The following is a 26,460-nucleotide window of genomic DNA, read 5'->3' as shown; positions in this document are numbered from 1 at the left end:
CACATGTACCTACATTGTTTACGCACGTCTCATTAGTGGAACGAAAAGTATTGACAGCCTTACTACCATAACATACATGAAAATTAATATATTGCATCCTGCTATCAAATCCATTCATTCTACAGCTACTACTAAATATTCAGTAATGTTAAAAGCATTCAGGCCAATGTCGCAAGGAACTTCCCGCGCACGCCCGTGGCGGGTGTGGTCGTTTTCATGTGAACGAGTCTATACGAGTCAATGTATGTATGTTTGTAAAGACCGTTGCCACGGTGAACCCGTTTGTAGTGAAACGGGTGACAGATGGTCACCACTCATGGCACAGTCGCGCGGGCCGCGTGGCAGCTGTCATGATAGCTCAGACGTTACCACTTCACACAGGATGGCTACCGTGCGCGTGTGAAAAGGCTCATGATCCTTATGAAAGATGTCTGTATATGCTATCTATCATTAGCCGCGTATTTTATGTGGCACTACAATTTCCGAAAATAATAAAACATTTAATATTTGTCATTTATATATAAAGCTAGCACAGTGGAGGGACAACTTAATGGTAAAGGTATGTGAGGGTTATTGCATAAAAGGCACGAGAAAAGTTATTATAATGCACTGACCGTTTTGCATGAACATCTAATTGTTGTCGTACAGGTATTCACGTTGCGATTTGAAAATAATACAAATAAATATATAACTTTTTAATTATAATTTACAGGTCTGAATGCAAACGGCGGTTCCAACGGTAACTACTCACCGATGCGAGTGTATCATGAAGAGCGCTCGCGGAAGGGGCATTTCCGTTATTGAGTCATTTTAAATTATACTGTTGTTTTTTTTGTATTTTAATACTTCCTCTATGTAAGTTTTCCGACAAGTGCATAATTGTGATATAACTATTTCTTTACTAATGAGCCTGATTCAATCAGTTTAATATTTAAGCTTAAATATTTTAACGCCTATTTGCATTTTAAATAATATTAAGAATAATTTGTAATAAATAAATCTTTATGATTGATTTTACTTTTATTTTTTATCCAGTGACATGAGCTTGAATATTGCATAGTATAAGAATTTTAACAGTAAATGACTTATTAACAGAAAATAATACAAATACTATAGAAAAACCATTATGGTTTTATTATATTGTTACTGTTGTACTAATAATTTAATTACACATATAGAGCAATAGTAGATACATTTTAAGCAGTAAACTAAATTTAATAACCTATATATTAAAATACAAACACCATGTATCACTCAATATAACAAAATTTATCACAAAATGAGAAACCCCAAGTCAGCAAAAATATTTTAGATTAGCAATTTAAATCTTATATTTTTGTGTTGCGACTACGTTTTTTATTTACAATAATCAGATTATACAAATACTGATCTTAGTACTTAAGTTACCACAGTAGCTTATATTTTTTCTTACATCGAACAGGATAGTTATAACACAATTACATATTTGCTGTAACACCTATTTAGTCATTACAAATGCGGGCCGAATTTTGAGATATCTACGTAATAATCAAAGAAATATACAGAAAACAATTTAATCTCTCTTTTTGAACTGTTTCCTAGAAACTCAGTTTAAATGCAAGAACTACAAACTATAAAAAAAATCGTAAAAATATTATTTTATTGAAAACAAATAGTACCTATTTCTAATTTTATATCTGGGCATTTATAAAATAAAAATTCTAAGTATTTTTTATATATTAACTACGACATAAACAAAAGTTTAACATATTAAAAAAATATAAATTCTCTTTTGAACGATGCAGTTTGCATGGCGCAATTGTCCACAAAAAACCAGAAATATGATTATTATTTCCGAATAAAAAAAAAACAAATAACAAATAGACATAGATATATTACATAATTAAATCTCAGTGCAATATTGCTTTATTTCATCTCAAGTTAGGAACAAATAATTTACCACAAAGAACATTCATTTGTACATTACATGGTCATATTTATATATACTTCCATGAACTGGAAACTTTCTATACTTCTAGTATAATTTCTGACCGCTGCTGTGCCCGTGTGTCAGGTGTTAGATATTTTATGTACTGTTATTTAAGCCTAACGTGTTTGCATAATTTATTGTTCGGTTGAGTCAGGACGAAACGTTAAAGAGTAGTAAAGAAACTCATATTAGCATTTATAAAAATAGTTAGAATTTATTGCAGGGCCTTTAAACGCCTTTATTTCAAGTCCCCGTAAAGCACATTTATTTAATTGCAATAAAAGGTTGTGAGAGTAAATTGTTTGTTCCCAACTTTACATTATAATATATATTGGCGACAAAATATTTTTTTTTATTCAGATAAACCGACAATATATAGAACACATATTGTTTGGGGTTATTTTAGTTATTTCTTTACCTAAGTATTTAATTGTAGGTTTTGTAATGTCAACTACAAATGTTCATTTATCGTGTAATTATAAACAAATAATAACAGGCTTAATTTTAAGTTATTTGAGCATGTTAGACAAAAATCGTATTAAACATGTGGTATTTCAAAGACAATTGTTTTAAATTAAATTTTAAAAGATAATTTATTTTAAGTGAAAAAATTCATTTAACGGTAAAGTAAAAACTACATAACATATAAATTGATTGTGTTCTCACACTTTGTCAAGTTGTTTTATGTAAGATGCTAATTACTGCTATCAGCTGCCGAAGAGTGTTATATAAAATATTTTTGGAAAAAAATCTCAATATATAATGATGCAGCACTGTATATTGTTAATTCGGTATTTCTGGTTACCTAATAATATCAATAAAATGTTTCTTCATGAAACCATTGTTATATTTTATTATTTTAATGAGATACTGATACTAAATTGAGTTGAATATGTTGAAACATGTTGTTCATAAGCATGAAATTATTTGTCGTACTAATTCTGTTATTTAAATATTTTACACTAATTAAAAAAGGATCAAAAGCTTAATGTTCAATATAATGTAATGTTCTTTTAAATCACTGGAAAACATTGAGAACTTTGTGACAAATTCCAATGTTTTTTGGAATCTTCTCATATCCACTTAATAGTTAATCGGAGTTATTTATTCCAACATTTATATAAAATAATAACAAGTTTGATGAATGACAAGAACAAATGGTTCTGTTATTACAATACTAGCTATTGGAGGATTACTGCAATATGTAATGAACATTATAAGGTTTTAATATATTAGAAGTATCATACACAGATTTGCTTCACAAAACATTGTGAACAAGTAAACAAAAAGTCATAAACACATATTACGCAATAAGAATGTTTTTATGATTTATTTCCTACTTAATGATAGACAGTAAAACAGTATTTTTCTGATTTTAATCATTATTATATCTATAATATATCCCCACATTTAGCTTATCACTACAGGAGTTACCTCATGTCCATAGTATGTTTATACAGTACTAATCCTTTTCCGAGGGCATTTGATCTTGTATTTCATCAGAAATATTAAAGGACTGAATGTTTTGAGTATCATCATCACCTGCATTATCGTCTTTCAATAAATTTTCGATCATCTCCTCACTCATTTCTGTGTCTTTTTTGACGTTCTCTGTAGGAATTAAACTTTCATTTAAGATTTTATCTTCATCTAACATTTCATTCTTTTTAGTGCTAGTGATTGACGTTTCCGTTTTACAAATAATATTATTTATTAATTCTTTACAATCTATTTTTTCTTTTCTGTCATTGCTTGTTGCGTTATGATTTTTACTATTCTGCTCATTTTGGTTTTCACTTGAGTCACATTTGTCGTCAGATTTTAGTTCGGAATTAATGGAGGCGTTTTGATTATCTGAATGTTCATAATCCTGAACATCACTTTGTTTACTTGACTTACTACTATTAATTTTTACATAATCACTGTCGTTGTGGTCTGTCAATGTATCAGCTTCATTTCTTGATAAATCATTTTTTTCGGATGATCTTTCATTGCTATCATTGTGATCACTACTTCCAACAGCCGTTAAATCAACCTCTTGGTTATCGTGAGCATTTGAATCAAGTGAATTTTCATCAATAAAAATTGGGTCATCATTATCATCTTCGTGTAATATTTCAACATCATCATCGTCACTGAGATTGTTACTCGTTTTCTTTGCTATATATTGTTTAAATTCCTTATTCAGATTATCTCGAACTTCTTTAAACCTAGTCATCGACGTTGTTAATGAACGCTCTAATGACTTATGTAAATTTCGCATTTCGTTTATTGATCGAGTTCGTAAATGCATAGTAGTAGCATTTTTCTTTAATTGATGTAACCTTGATAATGAGTACTCAAGAGCATCAATGGCATCAATCAAATTATATCGATACCACTCTACAGGTACATTTAGGTCACAAATTCTAGATGCGTCGGTTCCCTTACTGGCTTTTGCGGATTTAGGAGTACGTTTATTTGGACTGCGACTCGCTTGGTTTCGAGTCACATATTTTAAAGGAGGAGGAGTCGCAGCCTGCGCTGAAACAGCGCTTAATTTCGCAGCAAACGTCGTACCCTTCGATGTAATTTTTCCTGAATTATTATCTGTTAAGGCAACTATCGTAGCGGAATAACCTCCCGGCATATTTGGATTTGCATTAATCGCAAAAATACGGCCATCTGGTAGGCGATACATTTTGTTAGATGACAATGTTTGGGGATCCACTCTGAACTTTAGACCTCCCGTGGTTGCATTGACTGTTACATCGTTTTCAGTCATTTTTACAATATTTTCAGGACTGAGGTCTGGTAAAGTGTTATTATTGCGTACAACCAGTGGAGGCGGCGGTGGCGCTGGCTTCGGCGTGAACGCCGGGCCTGGCGTCATGCACTGAACATCATCATCGCCATTATCTTCAGTTACCTGTAATATTATACAAAATATTCCTTTAATAAACTTTATGGATTCTAATTAATTACACCTCGCACATTCGACAAATGAATTAGTTCAGCCTGTTATCAAAAATGTGCAATTACTGGTTCATAGGGGGCAACTAATTTTGGTACTTTCAGAGAGGTTAGATATCTATCAATAATTTCATTAAAAACTTTGTGTGTCACTGTGCCTAATATGTCAAATCTTGTTTTAATTTTCCGCTTTAATTGGAAGAAAAGTGCTGATGAGGGATCAAGTGTTTGTTAAAGTTAATGGTGAAAAAGTCCTGACAATTCATGTTACAAAGAAGTAATTTTTATTAAGCTTTAATTTATACAATACCCGATTGTTTTGGGTATTGTATGATTTAAACTGAGAGACATTAAAAGGTGATTTTTAATATGTAAGCAACCATTTCGAAAACAATCATCTTACCATCAAATACCACAAATTTACTGAATTATATGACATATTTCACTGAATTTAGTAGGTTACCGATTCACTTCTTAATCAGAAAGAAAAATATTATGCTCCTAATTTAATTTCCCCGAAAAATGAGGCAAATAAAAATACGAGTCTTTTTTTCGAATATACCCTTAGATCCAAATGTAACTTTTGATTTTTAATTAATGTGTTGTATTTTATTTTGTTTTCAAATAAATGTATTATTGGCTTCAAAAAATGTTTTTAAAGTAAGCTGTGCCTCTTATATTATAAAGCTCATTTATTTATTTTTATAATAAAATTTAATTAAACCAAATTCAGAATCTGTACCATACCTCGCACAATGGTTCCAGAGGAAAATCAGGTGTGCAAACAACATCATCATCGTTAGAGCTGCCTGCAATTGCTGCAACAGCTGACATGTCTAAACCCTATGAGACAAGTCAACGCAACAGTCAGAGACAGCAACCACCGTAAAATAGCTTATAATTTAAAAAAATATATATACGTAGTAAGGTCCAAAAGTTTCCGGCCTACCCGCTTTGGATTCATCAATGATATTAAACTAGCTTGACATTGAAAAATTACACTTTTGTGTTCTACCCACAATTTAAAATATTCTTCTATTTCATTTATTGTCAAAGTTATAACCTTTTGAAATCAGAAAGTCAGCAAAAAATTCGAAATGGATAAGATTGAGTATCGAGCCGTGATCAAATTTTTGACAAAAGAGGGGAGGACGCCGTCTGAAATCAAACAACGTTTGGATGCTGTATATGGACAATCCTCTCCTTCATATTCCACCGTAAAAGAATGGGCGAAACAATTTCGTTTAGGAAGACAATCAATTGAAGATGAACCCCGCCCAGGACGTCCGTCTGAGGCCATTACGGACGAAAACATTCAGTTTGTCGAAGAGAAAGTACTGGAGGACAGGCGGCTAAAGACAAAAGAATTAGCAGCTATGACGGGTCTTTCGAAAACAACTGTGCTCAGAATCCTCCATGAGCATTTGGGCATGAATAAGGTCAGTGCAAGATGGGTCCCAAAACTTATTTCTGCTATTCAGAAGCAAGAACGTGTGAAGTGCTGTACTCAATTTTTATCTCTTTGTGAAGGCCGACAAAAAGAAGTTTTGGATTCAATTGTAACAGGAGACGAAACTATGGTTCTTTACTATGATCCTTTGTCTAAAAGAGAATCGATGGAGTGGCGTCGTCCAAGCTCACCACGGCCCAAGAAAGCCAAGCCAATTCCCAGGGAATATTACTAGCGGATTTTAAAGAGCGTAACACAACTATAACAAGCGAGTACTACGCTTCCTTACTACATCAATTGCGAGATGCTATTAAAGAAAAGCGTCGAGGAAAATTGTCTCGAGGAGTGTTGCTGCTTCATGACAATGCGCCGGTCCACACAGCGGGTGTTTCCAAGACTGCCATCAAAGAATGCGGTTCACTGAGCTCGACCATCCACCATATAGCCCTGACTTGGCCCCAAGCGATTATTATTTATTTTCAAAACTGAAATCTGACTTGCGTGGAAAAAGGTTTAACACGGATGAAGAGGTGAAGTCAGCGGTTTTGGCACATTTTGAAGATAAAACTGCAGACTATTTTTTTAAAGGAATTGAAATGTTAGTAAAGCGATGCGAAAAGTGTATTCAAATAAAAGGGGACTATATTGAAAAATGATAAACGTTGTTTGAGATTTATCCTTCATTTTATAGTTCAGGCCGGAAACTTTTGGACCTTACTACGTAGACATTTATTTATTATAATACCTTCTTTTACTTTACTAATCTTACATTACAATATCTTATGATATATCAAATATTTTTAAAAATAAATATAGGTATAATATGTAGCTATTTATTAGCAAGACTGACCGTAATTCTACTAGCGGAACTATTGTAAAAGACATTTCTTATAGTATTCTAATATTACTAAACAGTTAAAATAACTATTGACTATGATTCTCTTGATTTGGAGTAGGAGGCTATAAACTACAACCTAGATGTCCTATTAATGTTAAAATTAAAAAACAATCAACACACAGACCAATTCTTGCATATGCAAATATGTAAAATTCAAATAAGAATTAATACCTGCGTTAAATTTTCTAATGATAGATTAATATTATCATTGCTGTAAGTAGAGGTGTTGTTGAATCCATTATACATGATTGACATTTGTGGTGGTTTGGGTCTTATCTTTGTAAAATTGCCATAACTTTGTGGTGCTTTCCTGTCATTGCTAAATCTAATTGGATTAATAACTGGTGAGCTTGGCATCTAAAAAAAATATGATTATTCAATTTATCTATTATCATTGTACTAAACAATTGCATATTTAAAATTTTATTAAGTCTTAAAACTCACTCTAATTTTTTTCGGAACTGGGGTCAACTGATTAGTCATCTTACTTGATATTGCAATAGGATTTTTTATCAATATCGCTTTGTGTTTAGGACTTGCTGGGCGTTTTTGAGCTTTCTTTTCAGATTTAATATTAACAGACTCTTCCATATTAATTGAAGCAAATTTCTTCACCTATAAATGTTAAAACATTTTGATTAATAATGTTTTGTACAATTACAGTAAACACATTTATTAAATTAGTCATAATAACCCAGCAGTATTATAGGTTGTACATGTACATATGCCACTTTTTAATTATTGAAAAATAATGACCTGAATGGTTGGTGGTATTTTAGAAATAACAGCAGCAGCTGATGATTTTCTTGTTGATGGAGTTGATTCTGATTCCTTCCTCTTAGATTCTTTTTTCCTTACTTTACTTTTGCAACATTCAGAGTGGTCTACTGCACAATGTTTTTGGTATGTCTCCTTTAAAACCAAATCCTGTGTTTCATATGCTATTCTAGTTTGATAAAAAAAATATGGTTTATTTTCATTTATTTAATGATAATTATCAACCCAAGATCAGCTTAGAATCTTTGTCAATAGCATCATATTAAAATATTATCAAATTTAAATGAAAAATAATAATTACTTGTTTTTTAAGTCACAGTAGCGAAGAACCGCCCAACAAATAGCCCGAAGATCCCACAGACATTTATTATTACATTTGAAACACTTCCAATCATCTAATTCTTCAATCTCTTTAATTTTTGGATTGCCCAGATTTCTTCTTATACATTTCTATAAAAAATTGAAGTATTTCAATATACATTAGGAAAAAATGAAATATATCAAAGTAATAAAACTGATAATTCCTTACCGCACAAAACACATGTGGACATTCTGAACAACAATAAACTTGCCCGCCTTGTCCACACCACCGACAATACAATTCAGAACCATCATCACCTTTCTCAAATTCTCCACTATTGTAAAATGTATGACAAGTATGACACACTAATGTACGGAGCAATGGATGTGGACGCATCCGACTTTCATTGCGTGCTGAGCATCCTAAATGACGATCACAAGCCGAACAGTGTAATCTTACACTCGTCACAGTATTCAAGTCTAAAACAAATTATTCATATATATACAATTTATTATTCATCCTGAAATTTCATTTACGTAAAAATAATTTACCTTTAAACTTATTTTTGTAGTAAGTTCTTTCTTCCTCTGGTATATCATCCTCAAAGTCATTATCAGTTGGATCTAAAAAAAATGTAAATAATAAAAGTTTATTACACAAAAATTAAACTATAACAACAATTTAAATTTAAATTGAAATGATTATTAGAAGCAACAAACTATAATAACAAAAAGGTAATAATATTTTATATAACATTATAGAGAAAATAAGTGAATTAAAACTAACCAGGGAAGGGCGGGAATTTAACATCTTCGTTTTCTTGAACCGGCTTCTCCGATACCTCAATCGTCTCACTATTGGCAATGTCGCTCATTATTAAGGTATAGTGTACATTAAAGTTAATTTATTATATAAAATTGTTTTATCATTATTAGGTTATCACTTGCATTGACGGCTTCGTCAAATTCTTATTATCTTTCTATAGTTTACGCAAAACCCCAAATTCTTACAATGCAAACTTATGTTCAGCCATTTTGGCATTATGTTTTTTTTTTACTGTTAAGAAGTTGTACAGATAAAAAATATTTGTATTTCATTGCAAAAATATAATGAACTTTATTCCATTGTAAGATCTATAGCCAGAGTATTCATATTTGATATTTATAATATATTAATAGCAAAAACTTAATGATTTCCATATTTTTTCTTATAAAAAATCCTCTAACTTTTTTTTAGAAATGTGTGACACTTTTATACCTACATAGTGTTAAATAAAATATTATACTACGCGAATTATTAGTTTCTACAAGCGAAATTTAAACGCGCCAAAATATATAAATATATATAATAAAAAATAGAAATAAATTTCTTAGTTATAACAGTTCGATTGAAATTAATCGTATAAAAATACCGGTTTACGCTTCGAGATTAATTTATATATTATAGATAATATATTAAATTAATGTACAATTCTTACTTTACTCTATGCTTAAATGCTTCATTCATACTCGGTAGGCGGTAGGGGTGCGGGCGCGGACGCGAACGCGACGCTCACATTCGTGGAAACGTTGTATATATATATGTAGCCAATACATAATAGTATTTTACTTATTTAGTGTGGAGTAGTATTTTGAGTGTATTGGTGTGGCACTGCAATGCGGCTTTGTTTTGATAACTTTAATCTGCCGGAGAAGATACATTTTTATTTTCTGGATAAAAGCAAATATTAGAGTATTTAGCATTTACATATACACAAATATATTTTAATAAATTAATTAGTGATGTGAAAGCGAAAGGTGTCTTTTTAAAAAGTGTATTGTGTTATTAAAACAAAATCAAGAATTATCTACTTAAACTAGTGGATCTAGTTTTCACTGTTAATGTCAGTAATATTAAATGTAACACAAACTAAACAATCTATGTCTGTGATATTATTATAACAAGTTTATGTTTTAAATTGCACTTCAAATAAATATTAAACATGACTGTAACTTATACCGGCGAAGTTGCTACCTGTCGTGGATTTGGAACTTTTTTAAAAGTTTTGTACAGGTAAGCTGACTTAATAATTTACAAATTTAACACTTAAATAGTTAGCTTATGCATATGTCATTTAATCATTTAAAAGACGGGGTTGTTATCTTTTTAACATATAATTATATTATTAATGTACCCAAATTATTTTGTACTTCTTCCTTAATAATTGATCAAGGAACGAACTCAACAAAACCATGAACGTGTTATAGGTATTTAGTTTTTTTTAAACAATTCTAGTCATTTTCACGAGTAATTAAACATGTAAACAGGATGATCAATTCATAAAATACAGGTTAATTCCGTAAATAATAGTAAATATTCATTATCATTATATACACTAAACGAACAAAAACGATATTTTAGCGTTAAGGATAAATAAAGTAATACATATATTAAGTGATACTCCAGTCTCCAGACTCATCTGTCTGCAAAATTTCATTAATATACGTTCAGCGGTTCAGGCGGGATTTAGTAGTTAGTATCTCCATACAAACATTCGCATTTATAATAATACTGACCTATGACAATTGATGGCTTAGTGTTTTAACCACTTCAAAGGAGTTCGACTTGTTCCTATATATAAGAAGTTTTACAAATTGCGTTACTAAATACATAGATTAGGTCTGATGAGTTTGATACAAGTTTCAAATGGATTTTTTTTGCGACAGTTGGTCGTAAAGAAGAGTCGTGGTTTGGTAATTTTTTATAAGTTTTGGGTAATTAATAATAGCTACTTTATTTCCCTATTTATTTAAAGATAACAAATAGTTTAAAAAAAAGTTAAGATACCGAATAAAAATAAAATCACACACGAATGAAGTATTTACAAAAAGTAAATATAATTTATGACATAGAAGGTTTTTAAAAGAGTATCATTTAAAATGGTAAATTAAAAACAAATAATAACTAAAAGGGATTTCAAAGTAAATTCTGTTTAAGTTTATGATTAGTTTTACGTTTTCTTTCTTTAATGCCAAAAGAAATAATCGATTGATAAATTAAATTTATTATTCTGATTTGTGCAACATATGTAAAGCAAGCTATTGAGTACACCATTATTAAGTTTCGTTTTAGAAATATCGACCAAAAATGTATTTTGAATTACGATTACGAGGCTATCTAATAACTAAGTGAGATGGCCAACAGAATAAGAAAAGAGATTCAATATAGTAATTTAATAATTTCGAAAGAGAGAGTTCATCATCATTCATCGGACGATGTTTCAATGATGAATGTTGCGATTCTGTGGATACTACTCAGATTAATACATCTTTAAGAAATGTAGCTAATTCATAATTTTGAATTTTCGCGAATGTGAATGATATACATATGTAAATTAAATATAAGGGTCCGAGATGAAAGCCCTGACATACTCCTGATGTAACTGGAACAAAGGACTATCGAAAACTTTTAACGGTAACCGCTTGATTACGTTCACGGTAGTAAGAAGTTATCCAACGCAGATCGCCGATTTCTGCGAGCTTATTAATACGCAAAAAGTGCGATCGAATGCCTTTCAGTAATAGGTATGCATGTATCGTCTACCTGATATTCTTCTATGAAAGGTCATGTGATAGACATCAATATTCGTCGTCAAATGTCGTTGACAAAAACCAATTTTATTCAATATTAAGATTGGTTTCTGTCGGCTTTTTATTTAAGAAACCGTGCTTTATCTGGATATGTGTACATATAATGTTGCTGTTGTATATCCTTGCTTTCTTATTTCCACAGTCTGACGAAAGTATAATGTGTTGTCCTAGCCCGTATTTTAAAGGTATAAAAGTATAAATTAGTATAGAAGTACACCATCGGTATTTTTCGATAATGTATAGTTATTTACTGTCCCCAAAGGTTTAGTTCTAGTAGACAATTTTTTAAACATTGTATGTTTAAAAGACAATAATTGACGTTAAGGAAAACCAAAAATAGCCAAAGATATGCTATCCTTCCATCCATCAGCCCATTTCCGTCCACTGCTGGACATAGGCCTCTTCCATTGCACGCCATTGAAATGGTTCTTGGGCTACTCGCATCCAGCTCCTGCCAGTCGTCTTGCGTAAGTCGTCACACCACCGTGCCCGAGGACGTCCTACACTACGTTTTCCGAGACGCGGTCTCCACTCTAGAACACGTTTCCCCCAATGGTTATCGGTTCTGCGACAAATATGGCCCGCCCACTGCCACTTCAGCTTACTAATCCGGTGGGCTATGTCTATGAATTTGGTTCTCTGGCGGATCGCCTCATTTCTGATGCGATCCCGCAGAGAAACGCCGAGCATAGCCCTTTCCATAGCACGCTGAGCGACTTTAAACTGGTGGACCAGCCTTGCCGTGAGTGTCCACGTTTCGGCTCCGTATGTCATGACGGGTAGGACGAACTGGTTGAAGACTTTCGTCTTAAGGCACTGTGGGATCGACGATGTTAAGATTCGACGTAATTTTTCAAACGCGGCCCAACCCAGCTGAATTCTTCTATTCACCTCGTCCTCAAGGTTGTTTTTACCAAATATATAATATATTATAATATAATATAATACCAAATAAGATATGCTATACTTAATCGTTATTCAAAGTTCTAATGGTAAAGGTAACTTTTATGCATTACAAGCTGAACCGTTGACATACGACGATCAATACAAGTATTCTATACGATAAATAAGCAATACATAGTAAATGTTTAGAAATGTAAAAAATATGATTATTATTGTTCCTTACATACTCTTTACCTAGAGTACCTATTGATCCACTGGCTATGTGTAGAAAAAAATAATAGATTTTGAGTTACATTTTATCCATACTGAGGTTTTAATATAAACTCACACTATGTGGTCTTGTCCTAATCGTTAGAATGTGCATTAAGAAACCGAAGACGCGAAGGGGGGTATAAACATACTTAGGTACCAAAACCTTCTACGAAAGCCGAAAGTCTGGTGTGCTAGACTATCCAGACAGTTTTAATAATAACGAGAAAATTAGATGCATTCGCTGAAGTGTATTCTTTTTATTAGTACACGTGCTTTATTTCCTTTAGTTATTTCGTTATATGAAGAAAAACGATAATTTAAAAAAAAAAAACAAAAGCGTTTTTATTGTCTGTTACGAAATAGACCATAATTATAGCTACTTTTGAAATACCGGAAATAACTCTTAAGAACGTTCATAATCATCGCGATAAATGTTATCTTTGTAAAAGCATTCACAAATCTTATTTACCAAATATAATGTGGAATATTTTAATGTATTTCTATTTTTCCTCCATTTACAATATTAATATAAACTAGATGTAAGCTGTGAGTCAACAAAATAAAGACTAGATAATCAGTAAAACGTAAAACCTTTCTAATGAATTAAATTGCCTACTTAGACGTTTCTAGCTGCAAGATTGGCAACAAGCTGTTCTGAGATTTTTAATATCTATATCCATTAGTTAAAAAAAAATAAACAGATTAAATTACAGAAGCAACAAATAGTATAGTTTGTCAGCGAACGTTGAAAGTTTTCGACGTGTCTTCGAAGCTAGAAATGTTTTCCTTGGTGGTTGCCAGGCAAGGGATTAATTATTCAATGCACCTACAATTGCCTTTCAATTTACTTCAGGTTCAATGCACTTTTTTTAATATTTTCTATGTTTTTGTAGTTGCTTTGTTTTATTTACTATAATTGTCTTTTAGTCGTTCTCCATAAAGAAAGTCTCCAGATAAAGTAAAGTAAAGTAATAAATATCTTTTAATTATACCAAGTAATACACTTAGGAAAATAGTCAAAATGTATAAGTGATTATACATTTTGACTTATATCGATTGATAATCGAAATAAAGAGTTATTTAAATACCCGCTGCAACATCTTTCATCAAATTAAGATTAGTGCCAAATATGCATGGCTAATTTATGCTCTTAACATAAGACCACAGCACTGTACAGGATAAGTGTCCTATTTAAAAAGAGTGATCTTTTAATTTACGTAAAAAGAACATAAATATATTATATTCAGTATAACTAAATAATAAGATTTATACTTATAAAATAACTGCGTGTAAATATCCCACTGTCTTTTGCTATAATGCTTCCCACCACGAAATAGTTCACTATGTGTAGTTTAAGTTAATGCTTACTTCAGTTTATGTTGGAGAATTAAAATGTCATTACAATGATTTTCTTTCACGCCGATCACTAGTTGAGCTGTAAATAAAAAGCACAAACACTATTATAGATATTGTTCGCTAATTATTGTGAGTGCTTTGTTATAAAAACGTATGCTTAATGAAACATCCTAGAGAGACTTGCATAATTAAAATTAGAAAAGAAACGTAGGACACAGCTTCATAATTAATTTACTTCGTCGTATAGGATAGAGATAGTGTCAGGAATCAGGTTATGGTTCTTTAAACATAATTAAACTTTAGAAACATTTGTCGTGGTCTGGCAGTTTTGTTAAGTACTGACAGTTTTCAATTTTATAAATAACATAAGAGTATCTTCATACAAGCACAGTACATATGTATGTGTATAACAATATATTTTAATAGTGTTTATAAAATACATTTTCTTGATATCTTTTTAATTTAGCACAATGAAAAACCGTAATGAATATTTCCGTTCAATTGTTTTTTTTTAATAGAAATGTAGGTTCATAAAAATGATTAAATAGTCAATAGTCGTATTAAATTAAAATTGTTTTTAATGTTCTTACATTGTTTTCTTAACAATTGAAGAATATTGAAAATTTTGAGTAACGATACTATGATACTAAATGATTGAAACTTTGTAAAGTTCTTATATTTTTTTCAGTAGGAATTATTGTATCATGCTTTCCTGATAAAGATTCTCGCCTTTGTATTAAATTTAAATGAAACATGTAATCAATGTTATTTAATACAACTTTGTTTACATAACATAATTGTTAAATGTATGTGGCTTTAGCAGTCATTTTATAAATAACATGACATGATCTACGTACAAGTATAATACATGTGTGTATAATAAAACTTTTTAATAGTATTTGTAACATACATTTTCTTGATATCTTTTTAATTTAGTACAATGAAAAACCCTAATGGATATTTACGTTCAATTGTTTTTTGTAATAGAAATGTTGGTATATAAAAATGATTAAATAGTCAATAGTCGTATTAAATTGAATTCGTTATTAAAATTGTTTCATTGTTTCCTTAATAGTTAAAGAATATTAAAAACTTTGAGAAACAATACTGTGGTAGTTAAATATTCAAACTTTGTAACGTAATGATTTTTTGAGTCGGAAATATTCTATCATGCTTTTCTGATAACGTTTATTAATACAGCTATATATTATTTAATACAACTTTGTTTACATAACATAATTGTAACGTGTATGTGGCTTCAGTGGTCTTTGTTTTGTTCAATACATATCGAAAGAAATAATGATTACAAGGAAATATACAAACATAGCTACTAACTACAGATTGACTGTCGAGACATTTTATATAAAATTACGAATGAAAAGAAACTTAATTCTATGAAAACGATCTCTTATAAAAACAAAAAGGTATAATATAAAAATAAAATTTGTTGTTAAATACTTTTATAGTAATAGCCGAAGGATTATCGATTATTTTCATAACATAGGCAAATTTATATCAACTATATATTGTTTATAATAAATAAACATTATTTTAAATTATGTTTTAATCCTACACTGATATATAATATATTGTTTAATGTATGAACTTTTAAAACTGTATTGAAGTCAGAACGAGCGGTAGCTGTTGAGACTAGAAGATCGATAGTCAAGTCATAAAATCACGAGTTAGGGGAGACTCCCTTTTAAGACGGTCCTTTGTTAACATTTACTGGCTTTGTTATGAACCGAACATTAAATCTTTAGAACTTTTCCCAAAGATATTTAATTGTACGATTTTAGTCTTTTTAATCGTTCGTTTTATAATAAAACTACTGTAGAATTATAATATGCTTATTTGCTTCTTCACAATTACTACCATTGTTTTGTTGTAAATATAGAATTAAATAAAGATTCTAGTGAATGAAGAACGAATGACCAGAGTATATCTCACGATTGTTTTTCTTTTATTAACTTCATTTGTTTATAATATATCTATTTTCGTTACTATGAATTTCTATAACGTAAATTCTATTTTAACCCTTCCAGAACTAGGCGTGTATGTATTTCGAGTTTTTATTTTATGCTATTCCATTTGAGCTCAAATTATATCAGTCACGCAAAACGTACATTCTTGTATGTTAGTTACTCAGTACATAATCATTATAATCAAGCCACTCATTATTTGACAAAAAAAACATTAGTCAAGATATGTCATCAAAGATTTTCTTGATTATCTTATCATATTTTAGTGTTTATATTGAAAATATTGAAATAATGATTCATTACATTTTAGCATAATATGATAAAAACAAAATATATCTATTAATGACTAAAAATATCTTGCGACGAGGTACGAGAAGTAGTAGTATAGTATAGTATTCTCATTAAGTTCATGACCTGTCTACGAAGTGCTGTTGGCGCCTTTCCTTGAAAATAAACAGAAACTTGGCGACATCGAGACAAACTTATGTAGCTCTCGGGATCGATAGAGAGAAAAAACATCTTGTATCATATTCTTTTGAGATCTTTCATTGAATGCGATGGTAACTGACTCATTGCACGGTGCTATTTTAGTGTAATGATAATTTGATTTTGTTCTCTTTATTCTATTTGTGCTTTGAGCTTTGTTCTGTTTTGCGGTGAGGGACTTATTGTTCGGGTTGATAATTTTGTTAAAAACTTATGTTTTTCCCTCAAATTTTAACAATTTTGTTTATCGTTACGTATCTAAAATTGGCTTTTAAAATAATATATGCTCGACACACCCCTCATAGTAGGTAGAGCCATCCAAACCTGTACAATTGAAGACAAGAGGCAATGTTCTTACAATAAAATAAGTAATCGTTCTTATCCATAAATTGCACATAGTACAAATTAAATAAGTAATCGTTCTTATCCATAAATTGCACATAGTAATTTGATAGTGTTGATAACTCATTTCTGTTTATCGTCCTATTTAATATAATCACTACGACGAAACCGAAACGAAATTAGTGTATTCCTCATCGGTGTCACGGATTTTTATAGAGCGCGATGACGTAATATCCTATTCGTGATTCCTATGCCTTGTTTGGTTATAACGTATGAGAGGTATTACTTACCAGAGAATTTGAGTTAAACATTAGTTGTACTTAAAGAGTTACATTTGCACAATTCAACTCGTTGAGATGATGACATACGCCTACTCAGAGTTGTTATACTTTTATGTAAAACATGTAGGATTTTCTTGATTACATGTTATGAGAATATCTCCATATACATGTTTTCTTATTGTGTAACTTTGATTAATTCCACTTACAAGTTAATTTACTTTCCGTTTTAGTTCGATAATTATTTTTTACAATGGACAAAGATAATGTCTCATTTACCAGTTACATCTTTGTTTTTCTTACTTCGCATTTAATTAAATGTAAGCAGTGCCGCTATGCATCGCGGAAAAAGTCAGTGCTCATTGTTTAAACATTTATCAACCCTAAAACTTCTTCGTTTGTTGTGCCCCTCAACCTTGGAAATCTGAGATCAAATACATACCTATGCAATTATAGTAAATATCTGTTAAAAATCTGAAGGCATCATTTACTAATAGGTCCATCATATGAATGTTTTTCTCGTAGTTATCAACGTTTTAATTGTTCACCTATTATACTTGGACAAAAGCTGTCGTGATGCCAAAAATGCAGATAACTTACTAAGCTACTCAATCTAACTGATTGATCTAGTTGTCGGATTGAAGCGAAATTCCAGTTATGCGGGCATCGTGCCCATCAGGGACAAAGGAGGTATTAATCGATGCTGAAAAATCCCAAATTAAAACATAGTAAAGAATAAAAAAAAACATATATTTGTACTTACTATTGGTTACAATTATTTATTTTAAACTGAACGTTCGAATTTTAAGGTTTTTTTTTCGTTTGGGCATAAATATTGGGTATTATAGAATTTATGGACTCAAATCCTGGCAAGCCTCAAGTGTAATTTGTTATTGGACCTGTTTATCTTCCTCGAAATAATTGATAGGTTATTTAATGATTCATTCGAAAGCCACTTTTATCTACCATAAGAACGAATTACTGATTAAAAATTAATAGCAAATAAAAAACACAATTGATTCGTTTAAAACTAAAAATTTCACGTGTTCAAATAATTATCCCACGCTATAGTGAGTAGGCTAGTATTTATCTAATGATTAGTATGTGGAGTGTTCAGAAATAAAAATGTTTATTTCACGATTGCGCTCGCGGTACAGAGCTCAAATTATTTTCATAATAGAACATTGTTTGAGTCGAGGCAACTGTTGTAATAAATCCAGATAAGATTGTCGGGAAGAGTCAAGGTCATGCTTATAAGAATTATGTTCCCACAAATACTTCTAATAATATACAATAGACAAATCTGAATAAACGCATATGTGACTGCAAAAATGTTATCTATATCCAAATGGTCGAAACTCCAATCTTTTGCAAATTCCGATTGATGGGTTAAATTGGCGTGAAGTAAATGAATATGTCATGTGTGAGTCAGTGCGGGTTTTGTTTGCTGACGTCACGTTTGCTCATGTAACGGAGTTGTAATGTAATAAAACAACTCAATTGCTCTTGAAAGTGTAATTATAATTCCTTGATAAACATTTCGAAATATGAAACATTTTTATGTTAAACACTTATTAAAATAATCTAAATATAAGTATTCTAAAACAGTTATTTTGTGTGATGAAAGGTATAGTATATAATTTCTATAAAACGATGAAATTAATTAAATTCTTAAACATCTGTTTTATTTTCAGATGGCGGGGCAGTATTTACAAATTAGTATGGCTGGATTTATTAGTATTTTTACTATCATACTATACACTTAATTTAATTTATCGATTGCTGTTAGACGAAGCATCTAAAAGGTAATTTATTTTAGTCGGTTTGATTATAGACATGACCTTTCAATTGTAACCGAATCATGTAAGAAATAACCATAATTTACTAGAATTATTATTGTATTATCATAGAAATAAAATAACTACATTATAATTTTACAGGACATTTGAGGGAGTTGTAAATTATTGCAGTTTTCATGGTAATGTCATTCCATTGTCTTTCGTGCTCGGTTTCTATGTAACTGTTGTCATGAATCGATGGTGGAATCAATACACGACCATACCATGGCCGGACTCGATCGCTGTCTTTGTATCCGCAAGTATCCACGGACAGGTAAGAAATTAACATAATACATATGCATGCATGCTGATGAAAATCGTGTTCACTATTAATACACAATTGTTAAGTTTTATGGCAAAATAACTATGACATTAAATAATTATTTTCCGAGCTAATAATATATGAATTTATTGAAATTATTAGTTTTGGTTTTGTCTCAGATATTACAGGGTGTGATTAGTAAAAAGGACAAAATTTTTTTAATCATTATCATTCATATCATCTTGTATAAGATGCAATAGACCTAACATTTTAATACAAATTTGAGGAATGATTTAAATAAGTGGCCTATTTCTTCTGTTCGAGCTAAAGCTTACTCCGTACCAATTATTTTAAATAAAAAAAGAGGTTTAATTTGAGGAGTAACAAACAGAGTTACGGCCGAATACTCAAACGTCATCTAAATAATTAAGTCCGACTGAATTACTTGAGACGCTGTGAACTTAAAACTTCGCATATTCAAACGTCAATATAAGCATTACTCAAATTTGAGTGACTCAAAATAAACACCACTCAAAGTAAAATCTCGTTTTAGTGTAAGGATACACATTTTTTGTTTAAATTTTAGGTTGATATATTATCATATCTTTATGCACAATACAGAGTGAATTATAATGATAAGATAATATAAAAAACAAACCAATTTTTATCTGAAGTTGAAGATTTGGTAAAGTGTGAAACCAAAGACTTATCACTGATATCAACTCCGGTGATAATGCTATGTTACGTATTACAAACAGGTTCGATAGAGTTTTATATGTAGATAATAAAAATGTAGTCTACGTGGCAGAGTGACCTTGAGTAAGGTCTATGAATAACAATATGGCCTAGTATTTAGCGGCCGCACGTAAAAAAATCTACGTGGAACCTAGATTACCTAGTTTTGCAATATTTATACATTAGCGGTTTCATTTTTGAATAGTCTTTTAATGATTTTCTAATAGTTTGTCTCTAGCGTATAATAATATCGGTAGTCTATTTTAAGTGCTGAGTAACTGTATTAAGTAGATTGTTTAAATATATGTATATCAATCAAAATTTATATGAAGTACATTAGCATTTTAGAGATAGCTTCATGTAGCTTACGCATTAGGTATGTTGAGTGTTCGATTTAATGGACTTACTTTAATCATCCTTACTTTATTGTTTATCACTGGAATAAATTACAGAATATTTCGTAGGACTCGTGAATAGCTGTGTTATTAACGATGTCACATTTATCCTCATCTATAATTTAATTTTATCACACAAACTTGAGTATATTAAGAATTCAGTCGAATTGAAAATTTAGAAGTACCGACGTAATTAGAGAGTCACGATAAACGATATTAATAACGATTTATTTTAGCAGTTATCTACTAATCATATTTATCAAGTATATTTATTTACTCGATCAATTAGTCAAGTATTTTAGGATAAGCGGAACCGTAAGAACAAACGATAATTATTTTACAGCCTGTGATAGTGATCACAAAGAAATTAGTTTTTATATCTCTGATAACTTTATGACCGAACTCGTTTAAATATTGTTTACCTTAAATAACAAAGCTACAAGGTTACCTGCTTCACCTTCCATATATCAGATTGACATGAATTCACACCTAGAAATGTGGTAACTGTACGACGAATAACTGATGACGTAACGACTAACGATAAGGACACGCAACACCTCAGCTGACTAAGATCTATTCCTTAAGTACATTGTGAACGGAAGTGCTATTCTGAAAGATCTCACTTCGTATCTCATTCATGAAACATTTAAAACTTGCGGTTCTTATTCATTTGTCTTGTTGTATTACATTTCGTCGAACGTTATAGTATGATTTGGTAGTTCAAATTTTCTAGCGGGATATACGCAGAAACTCGGAAACAATCTAAACCATCCGGGGACCGACACACAAAAACAAGTCATCGAAAACGGTCCCATCGTTTAGGAGTCCAACTGGACTAGGGATTATTGAATATATATAATATTAATACATATATTATATATGTGTACAACTATTAATAAATAAATTAGTTATTTTAAATACAACAAAGGGCGAAAAAATATAAATATAACAGAGCAAGTAAAAATTCCTTAAAATTAATTTGAGAGCGTTTTATTGTTATGTAACAGCGTTTCATTATTTTGTTATCGCTCGATATAATTTTAATCTGCATCAGTGGAACCGTTCTACCTTATTTAACATAAACTTGAATTATTTTTATAATTATTATTTATATCTTTTATCTTAGTTGTCAACATTTTACTAAGTTTAGATACTTGTTAGTCTTTGTAGCTCGTAAACACTTGGGGTAAAATGTTTAAAATCACTTGGTGGTAATGTTACCAAATGCTATTTATTAGTACATGATATATTGCAATATTGAACACAGAGTTAAGATAACGTTTAATCAAAATTATATAATTCAATATTTCCTGTGTTCGATGCGACTTCGTTTGATAACATTTGTATGTGATTGATAAAACTTGGACTTGTCAAATTATATCTTTCTAATCGATTTATTTCTCGGTAATAACATACAATATAAGTAATAAACGATTGTTCGTTATCGTCATTTCAATATTATCAAATACTTCCGCATTGAGATACGTTTGTAAAACACGTTCAATTTTTTAATTAACCATCTATAATATCGAAACAGGTTTGGACAGTTCTTTGAATATACAATTTTTAACTACGAGGAAAAAATAGTTAGTTGCTATAAGGTAATTTACTGTAATAATTTATAGGGGGTAAACACATGTATGTTTATAATGGTTGTTTTATTATAGAGATTAATCATGCAACCATCAGACATGCAACCATTCAATATTAGTATTGATATTTAGTATTTTTTAATATTTTAGGTATTTGTATGCTAGTAAATTGTTTCCATGTAACGGTATGTTCTTTGTAGTATTATGTAACATTACATTAACGAAGATATTGAGAGTAGGTATTATTACAGGACGAGCGGGGGCGACTTATGCGCCGTACGATCGTACGCTATGTGTGCGTTTGCCTTACAATGGTGCTAACTATGATCTCTCCTCGAGTGAAGAAACGCTTTCCGACCCTCAACAATTTAGTGGAGGCTGGGCTTCTACTCGAAAATGAAAAGACAATTTTAGATAATCTAAATGATAAGTTTCCAAAGCCTTCTAAACATTGGTACGTTTAAAAACAAATATTTAAATATCGAAAATTATTATTAGATTATTTTTTATAAATTCGTTTATTAACATAAGAATTAATAACATTAAATGCTTAAATATATACAAATATGAACTAAAACTAGTTACTGTATAAATCTTGACCGAGTGGAATGGTGGCAAGAATGCTAGCAGCATTTCCCCGTTGAATCGCAATTCCGATCGTCTGAGCAAAAAACGAACCAGCCCTCCTGTCACCAGTGGAGGCAATGAGGCGAGGTGTTATACTTTTGATGAAGCTTTTTGCACCACTACCCCAAGGGCCAAGCGTTTCGACAGCAAATGGAACAAAAAAGTAATTAGATTTTATAAATTGATTATTTTTAGGTTGCCTATAGTATGGGCTACAAGTATAGTGACGAGAGCCCGCAAAGAGGGCAGAATAAGAGATGACTTTGCCGTCAAAACTATAATTGATGAATTAAATAAATTCAGGGGCCAAGCAGGACTTTTGCTTAGTTACGATACTATCAGCGTGCCTTTAGTTTATACACAGGTAAGACCTAATTAGATTAGACTTAGATATAGACCGAATTAGCTATAGTAATTAACCTTAGTGTTAGTACATTACGATTTGGAAAAACAAATAAAAGCTGACATTAACAGCGACGTAAAATAAAGTAAGTGTACCACACCCTTGCGTGTTTCGATATCATAAAACTTTTTAATTTATTCTTTAACGAAAATTGTGTAGCTCGTTAATTGGATTGAATAGGCGTGATTTTTTTCAGGTAGTTACAATAGCAGTATATTCATATTTTATAACATCTGCGCTGGGTAGCCAATGGGTTGATAATAAACTGCAGTCGCACACCTCGTCGGTCTATATCAGCAACATAGACCTTTACTTTCCCATATTCACAACACTAGAGTTCTTCTTCTATATGGGCTGGTTGAAAGTCGCGGAGTCTCTTATAAATCCATTCGGCGAGGACGACGATGATTTCGAAGTTAATTGGATTATAGACAGAGATTTGCAGGTGAGTGTAGCGCACGTGTTAAATTAATTGTCTATCCGTTCACGCCTCGATCGTTCGGATGAACTGACATGATATATTGTACTTTTGTTGTTGACACTTTAGTGAAAGTTTCCGTCGCAATCCTATGTTAAATTATCAGATAAATATTTACTTGGTGGTAGGGCTTTGTGCAAGCCCGTCTGGGTAGGTACCACCCACTCATCAATTATTCTACCGCCAAATAACAGTACTCAGTATTGTTGTGTTCCGGTTTGCCAGTGAGCCAGTGTAACTATAGGCTCAAGGGACATAATATCTTAGTTCCCAAGGCTGGTGGCACATTGACAATGTAAGGAATAGTTAATATTTCTTACAGCGTCATTGTCTATGGGTGATGGTGACCATTTACCACCAGCTGGCCCATATGCTCGTCCGCCATACCATAAAAAATATACAAAAAATATAGTAGCTTTTTATTATCTCTTTATTGTGAGGCTAAAGGTAGTTTGTTTCATAGAATAGATAGATTATTTTAATCTATTTAAGTCTATTTATGTATATACGAGTAAAGGTCATACATAATACTAGTAATAGATTTTGTTTGATTTATATTTCCGGGCTAACAGAATATTAATTACTCATCCGAGTCACATTACAATGGTTCATAGTTTCAAGGCGAACGTAGTGTATAAAGGATGTTAACATTATAAATTTTACGAGATACTAAAAGATAATTATGTCAATGTAGTCGAAATACTTACCATTACTCTGCCAGACGACAACAATGTTATGCGCGATGTACTAAATGTTTTATGACATAATTTGTAGAAGTATCTACAAACAAGTGAAATCCATGATTATGTCGTTTATAATTGGCAAGCCATATTGATCATCTTTATGTTTAAAGAAGAACATCAGTATTATTTATGAGTCTATTATATTGTAATACATTAATTGATTATACAGTCTATTTTTGGTTTCTGGATTTGGATGAGTAGTTTTGAACATTAAAAGAACGTAAGACACATTATCTCCATTGTATGGTAAAGTAAAGTTACAGCCTGTCTCCTCTTCCATTAAGGAGAGAGTTTGGAACATATAACCACGTTGTTCCAATGCGGGTTGGTGGAATGCACATGTGGCAGAATTTCGATGAAATTAGACACATGCAGGTTTCCTCACGATGTTTTCTTTCACCGCCGAGCATGAGATCAATTATAAACACAAATTGAGCACATATATATAGTAATACTTGTCTGGGTGTGAACCCGAAATAATCGGTTAAAATGCACGCGTTCTAACCACTGGGCCATCTCAGCTTCTCTCTTCATCATCTCCATTGGTTGAGATGTTACTGACCGCATTAAGGATTTTATTATGTATATTATATAATATATAACTATAATAAATATATAAATAGGTTTACTCGACTGCATAGAGTCAGTAACTCTTTTGTATGGGCAATGTATACGCTTCTACAACAGGATCCCAGAAAGCGTTCAAAATGCTTCTGTTGCCAAATTTAAAAAAATTGTTAAGGAACGCTTGTGTGCAAAAGGTTACTATACAATTAGCGAGTTTATGTTTGATAGCACACCTTGGGAATGAAACGATCGCCTCCTGGCTATTTCTAATCATATACTACTATGTATCTTATTAATTTGACAAAAAAAAAATAACAAAAAAAAGACCCGCTGAGTTTCTTTCGCCGGTTCTTCTCAGGTCAGGGTGTTCCTTTTTCCGAACCGGTGGTAGTGTTTATTTGACAATCAATAAGTAAGTGTAATGCTTCTATATTGAACAAAGGAATTTGAGTTTGAGTTTGAGTTTAAATATGTTTATTTAAAATTTAACTTCAAATCAGGTATCGTACATGATCGTCGACGAAATGCACCACGAACACCCGGAACTGATCAAGGATCAGTACTGGGACGAGGTGTTCCCATCCGAGTTGCCATACACGATAGCGACGGAGAATCAGCGTGAGGAGCACCCGGAGCCGTCCACTGCGCGCGTGGCCGTCCCGCCGCGCCAGCGAAGCATGGTCACCGTAGCGCCCTCCAGCGTCAAAATCGACGAGATGATGCCTTCCAACACCGTGAGTTACAAGTTCGCCCCGCCCGAGGTTAGATTCCCACCATTTATAAGCATGCTGCACGCTCGGATCCTCAGCCGGATACAGAACGCGAACGAATGAATTGGGAACGGTTACAAAGGTAACATTAATGTTAATATTCTCGATGGCTAGAATGAATTGGGAACGGTTACAAAGGTTAATATTCTCGATCGCTATTCGAGCCAGTCACGAATACTACGAATAATTATGGAGCGTTTTTAAAGAAACTTTCGAGACGTCTAGAGTCTAGACTTGATTGCAATGCGTTCCCATTCTATCGTTCGTTTTCTTTGTCTTTGGCATTATATGGAGCTTTGCAGTGTGTCGGTGTTAAGGGTTGCCAATATAATATGTTTTTCCCCTTGAAGCTTACATTTCAGTTACAAGGTGAATGGGTTTTCTGCGGTTAAGGATTATGTTTTTTCATGGTATCGAGGTAAATAATTATAATAATTATATATTCAGTACTAGTAGTATTGAATAGTAAATAGGA

General features: G+C 31.6%; 3 protein-coding genes across 7 annotated transcripts in view; 2 read left to right on the top strand and 1 right to left on the bottom strand.

Moving 5' to 3' along the window:
• LOC124544430 overlaps window positions 1–1,012 on the top strand; it is a 30,897-nt gene extending 29,885 nt beyond the window's left edge. For all 3 annotated transcript variants that reach the window (XM_047122968.1, XM_047122969.1, XM_047122967.1), the window contains exon 13: window positions 713–1,012. In XM_047122968.1, coding sequence (XP_046978924.1) covers window positions 713–804 — 92 coding nt within the window. In that variant the 3' untranslated portion in view covers window positions 805–1,012. The remainder of the gene's footprint in view (window positions 1–712) is intronic.
• A 1,531-nt stretch (window positions 1,013–2,543) lies between these two features.
• On the bottom strand, window positions 2,544–9,392 carry LOC124544429. Its single transcript, XM_047122966.1, has 9 exons — window positions 9,134–9,392; window positions 8,899–8,970; window positions 8,576–8,826; window positions 8,348–8,496; window positions 8,026–8,215; window positions 7,714–7,884; window positions 7,441–7,626; window positions 5,669–5,764; window positions 2,544–4,877 (listed from the first exon to the last, which is right to left on the bottom strand). The coding sequence occupies exons 1-9, from the start codon at window positions 9,219–9,221 to the stop codon at window positions 3,432–3,434; spliced, it is 2,649 nt and encodes an 882-aa protein (XP_046978922.1). The 5' UTR covers window positions 9,222–9,392; the 3' UTR covers window positions 2,544–3,431.
• A 461-nt stretch (window positions 9,393–9,853) lies between these two features.
• The window catches only part of LOC124544120 (bestrophin-4-like), a 30,577-nt gene continuing 13,970 nt past the window's right edge, over window positions 9,854–26,460 (top strand). For 2 of the 3 annotated variants that reach the window (XM_047122568.1, XM_047122566.1), the window contains exons 1-7: window positions 9,854–10,399; window positions 19,270–19,380; window positions 19,516–19,687; window positions 22,649–22,851; window positions 23,220–23,388; window positions 23,624–23,872; window positions 25,716–25,976. In XM_047122568.1, coding sequence (XP_046978524.1) covers window positions 10,329–10,399; window positions 19,270–19,380; window positions 19,516–19,687; window positions 22,649–22,851; window positions 23,220–23,388; window positions 23,624–23,872; window positions 25,716–25,976 — 1,236 coding nt within the window. In that variant the 5' untranslated portion in view covers window positions 9,854–10,328. The remainder of the gene's footprint in view (window positions 10,400–19,269; window positions 19,381–19,515; window positions 19,688–22,648; window positions 22,852–23,219; window positions 23,389–23,623; window positions 23,873–25,715; window positions 25,977–26,460) is intronic. The other variant, XM_047122567.1, reaches the window with a different exon arrangement.

Source organism: Vanessa cardui, chromosome 4 (genome assembly GCF_905220365.1).
Source record: "Vanessa cardui chromosome 4, ilVanCard2.1, whole genome shotgun sequence".
Lineage (NCBI taxonomy): Eukaryota > Metazoa > Arthropoda > Insecta > Lepidoptera > Nymphalidae > Vanessa > Vanessa cardui.
Note: the sequence above shows the minus strand (reverse complement) of the source record. Positions and strands in the feature narration are given on the sequence as shown.

Excerpts from the sequence above, each read along its gene's own strand:
- LOC124544429 (XM_047122966.1), bottom strand. The coding sequence starts at position 9,221 with ATGAGCGACATTGCCAATAGTGAGACGATTGAGGTATCGGAGAAGCCG. Across the intron at positions 8,827-8,898 it reads CTACAAAAATAAGTTTAAAG|ACTTGAATACTGTGACGAGT; the intron begins GTAAATTATTTT and ends AATTTGTTTTAG. Across the intron at positions 8,216-8,347 it reads TACTGTGACTTAAAAAACAA|AATAGCATATGAAACACAGG; the intron begins GTAATTATTATT and ends TTATCAAACTAG.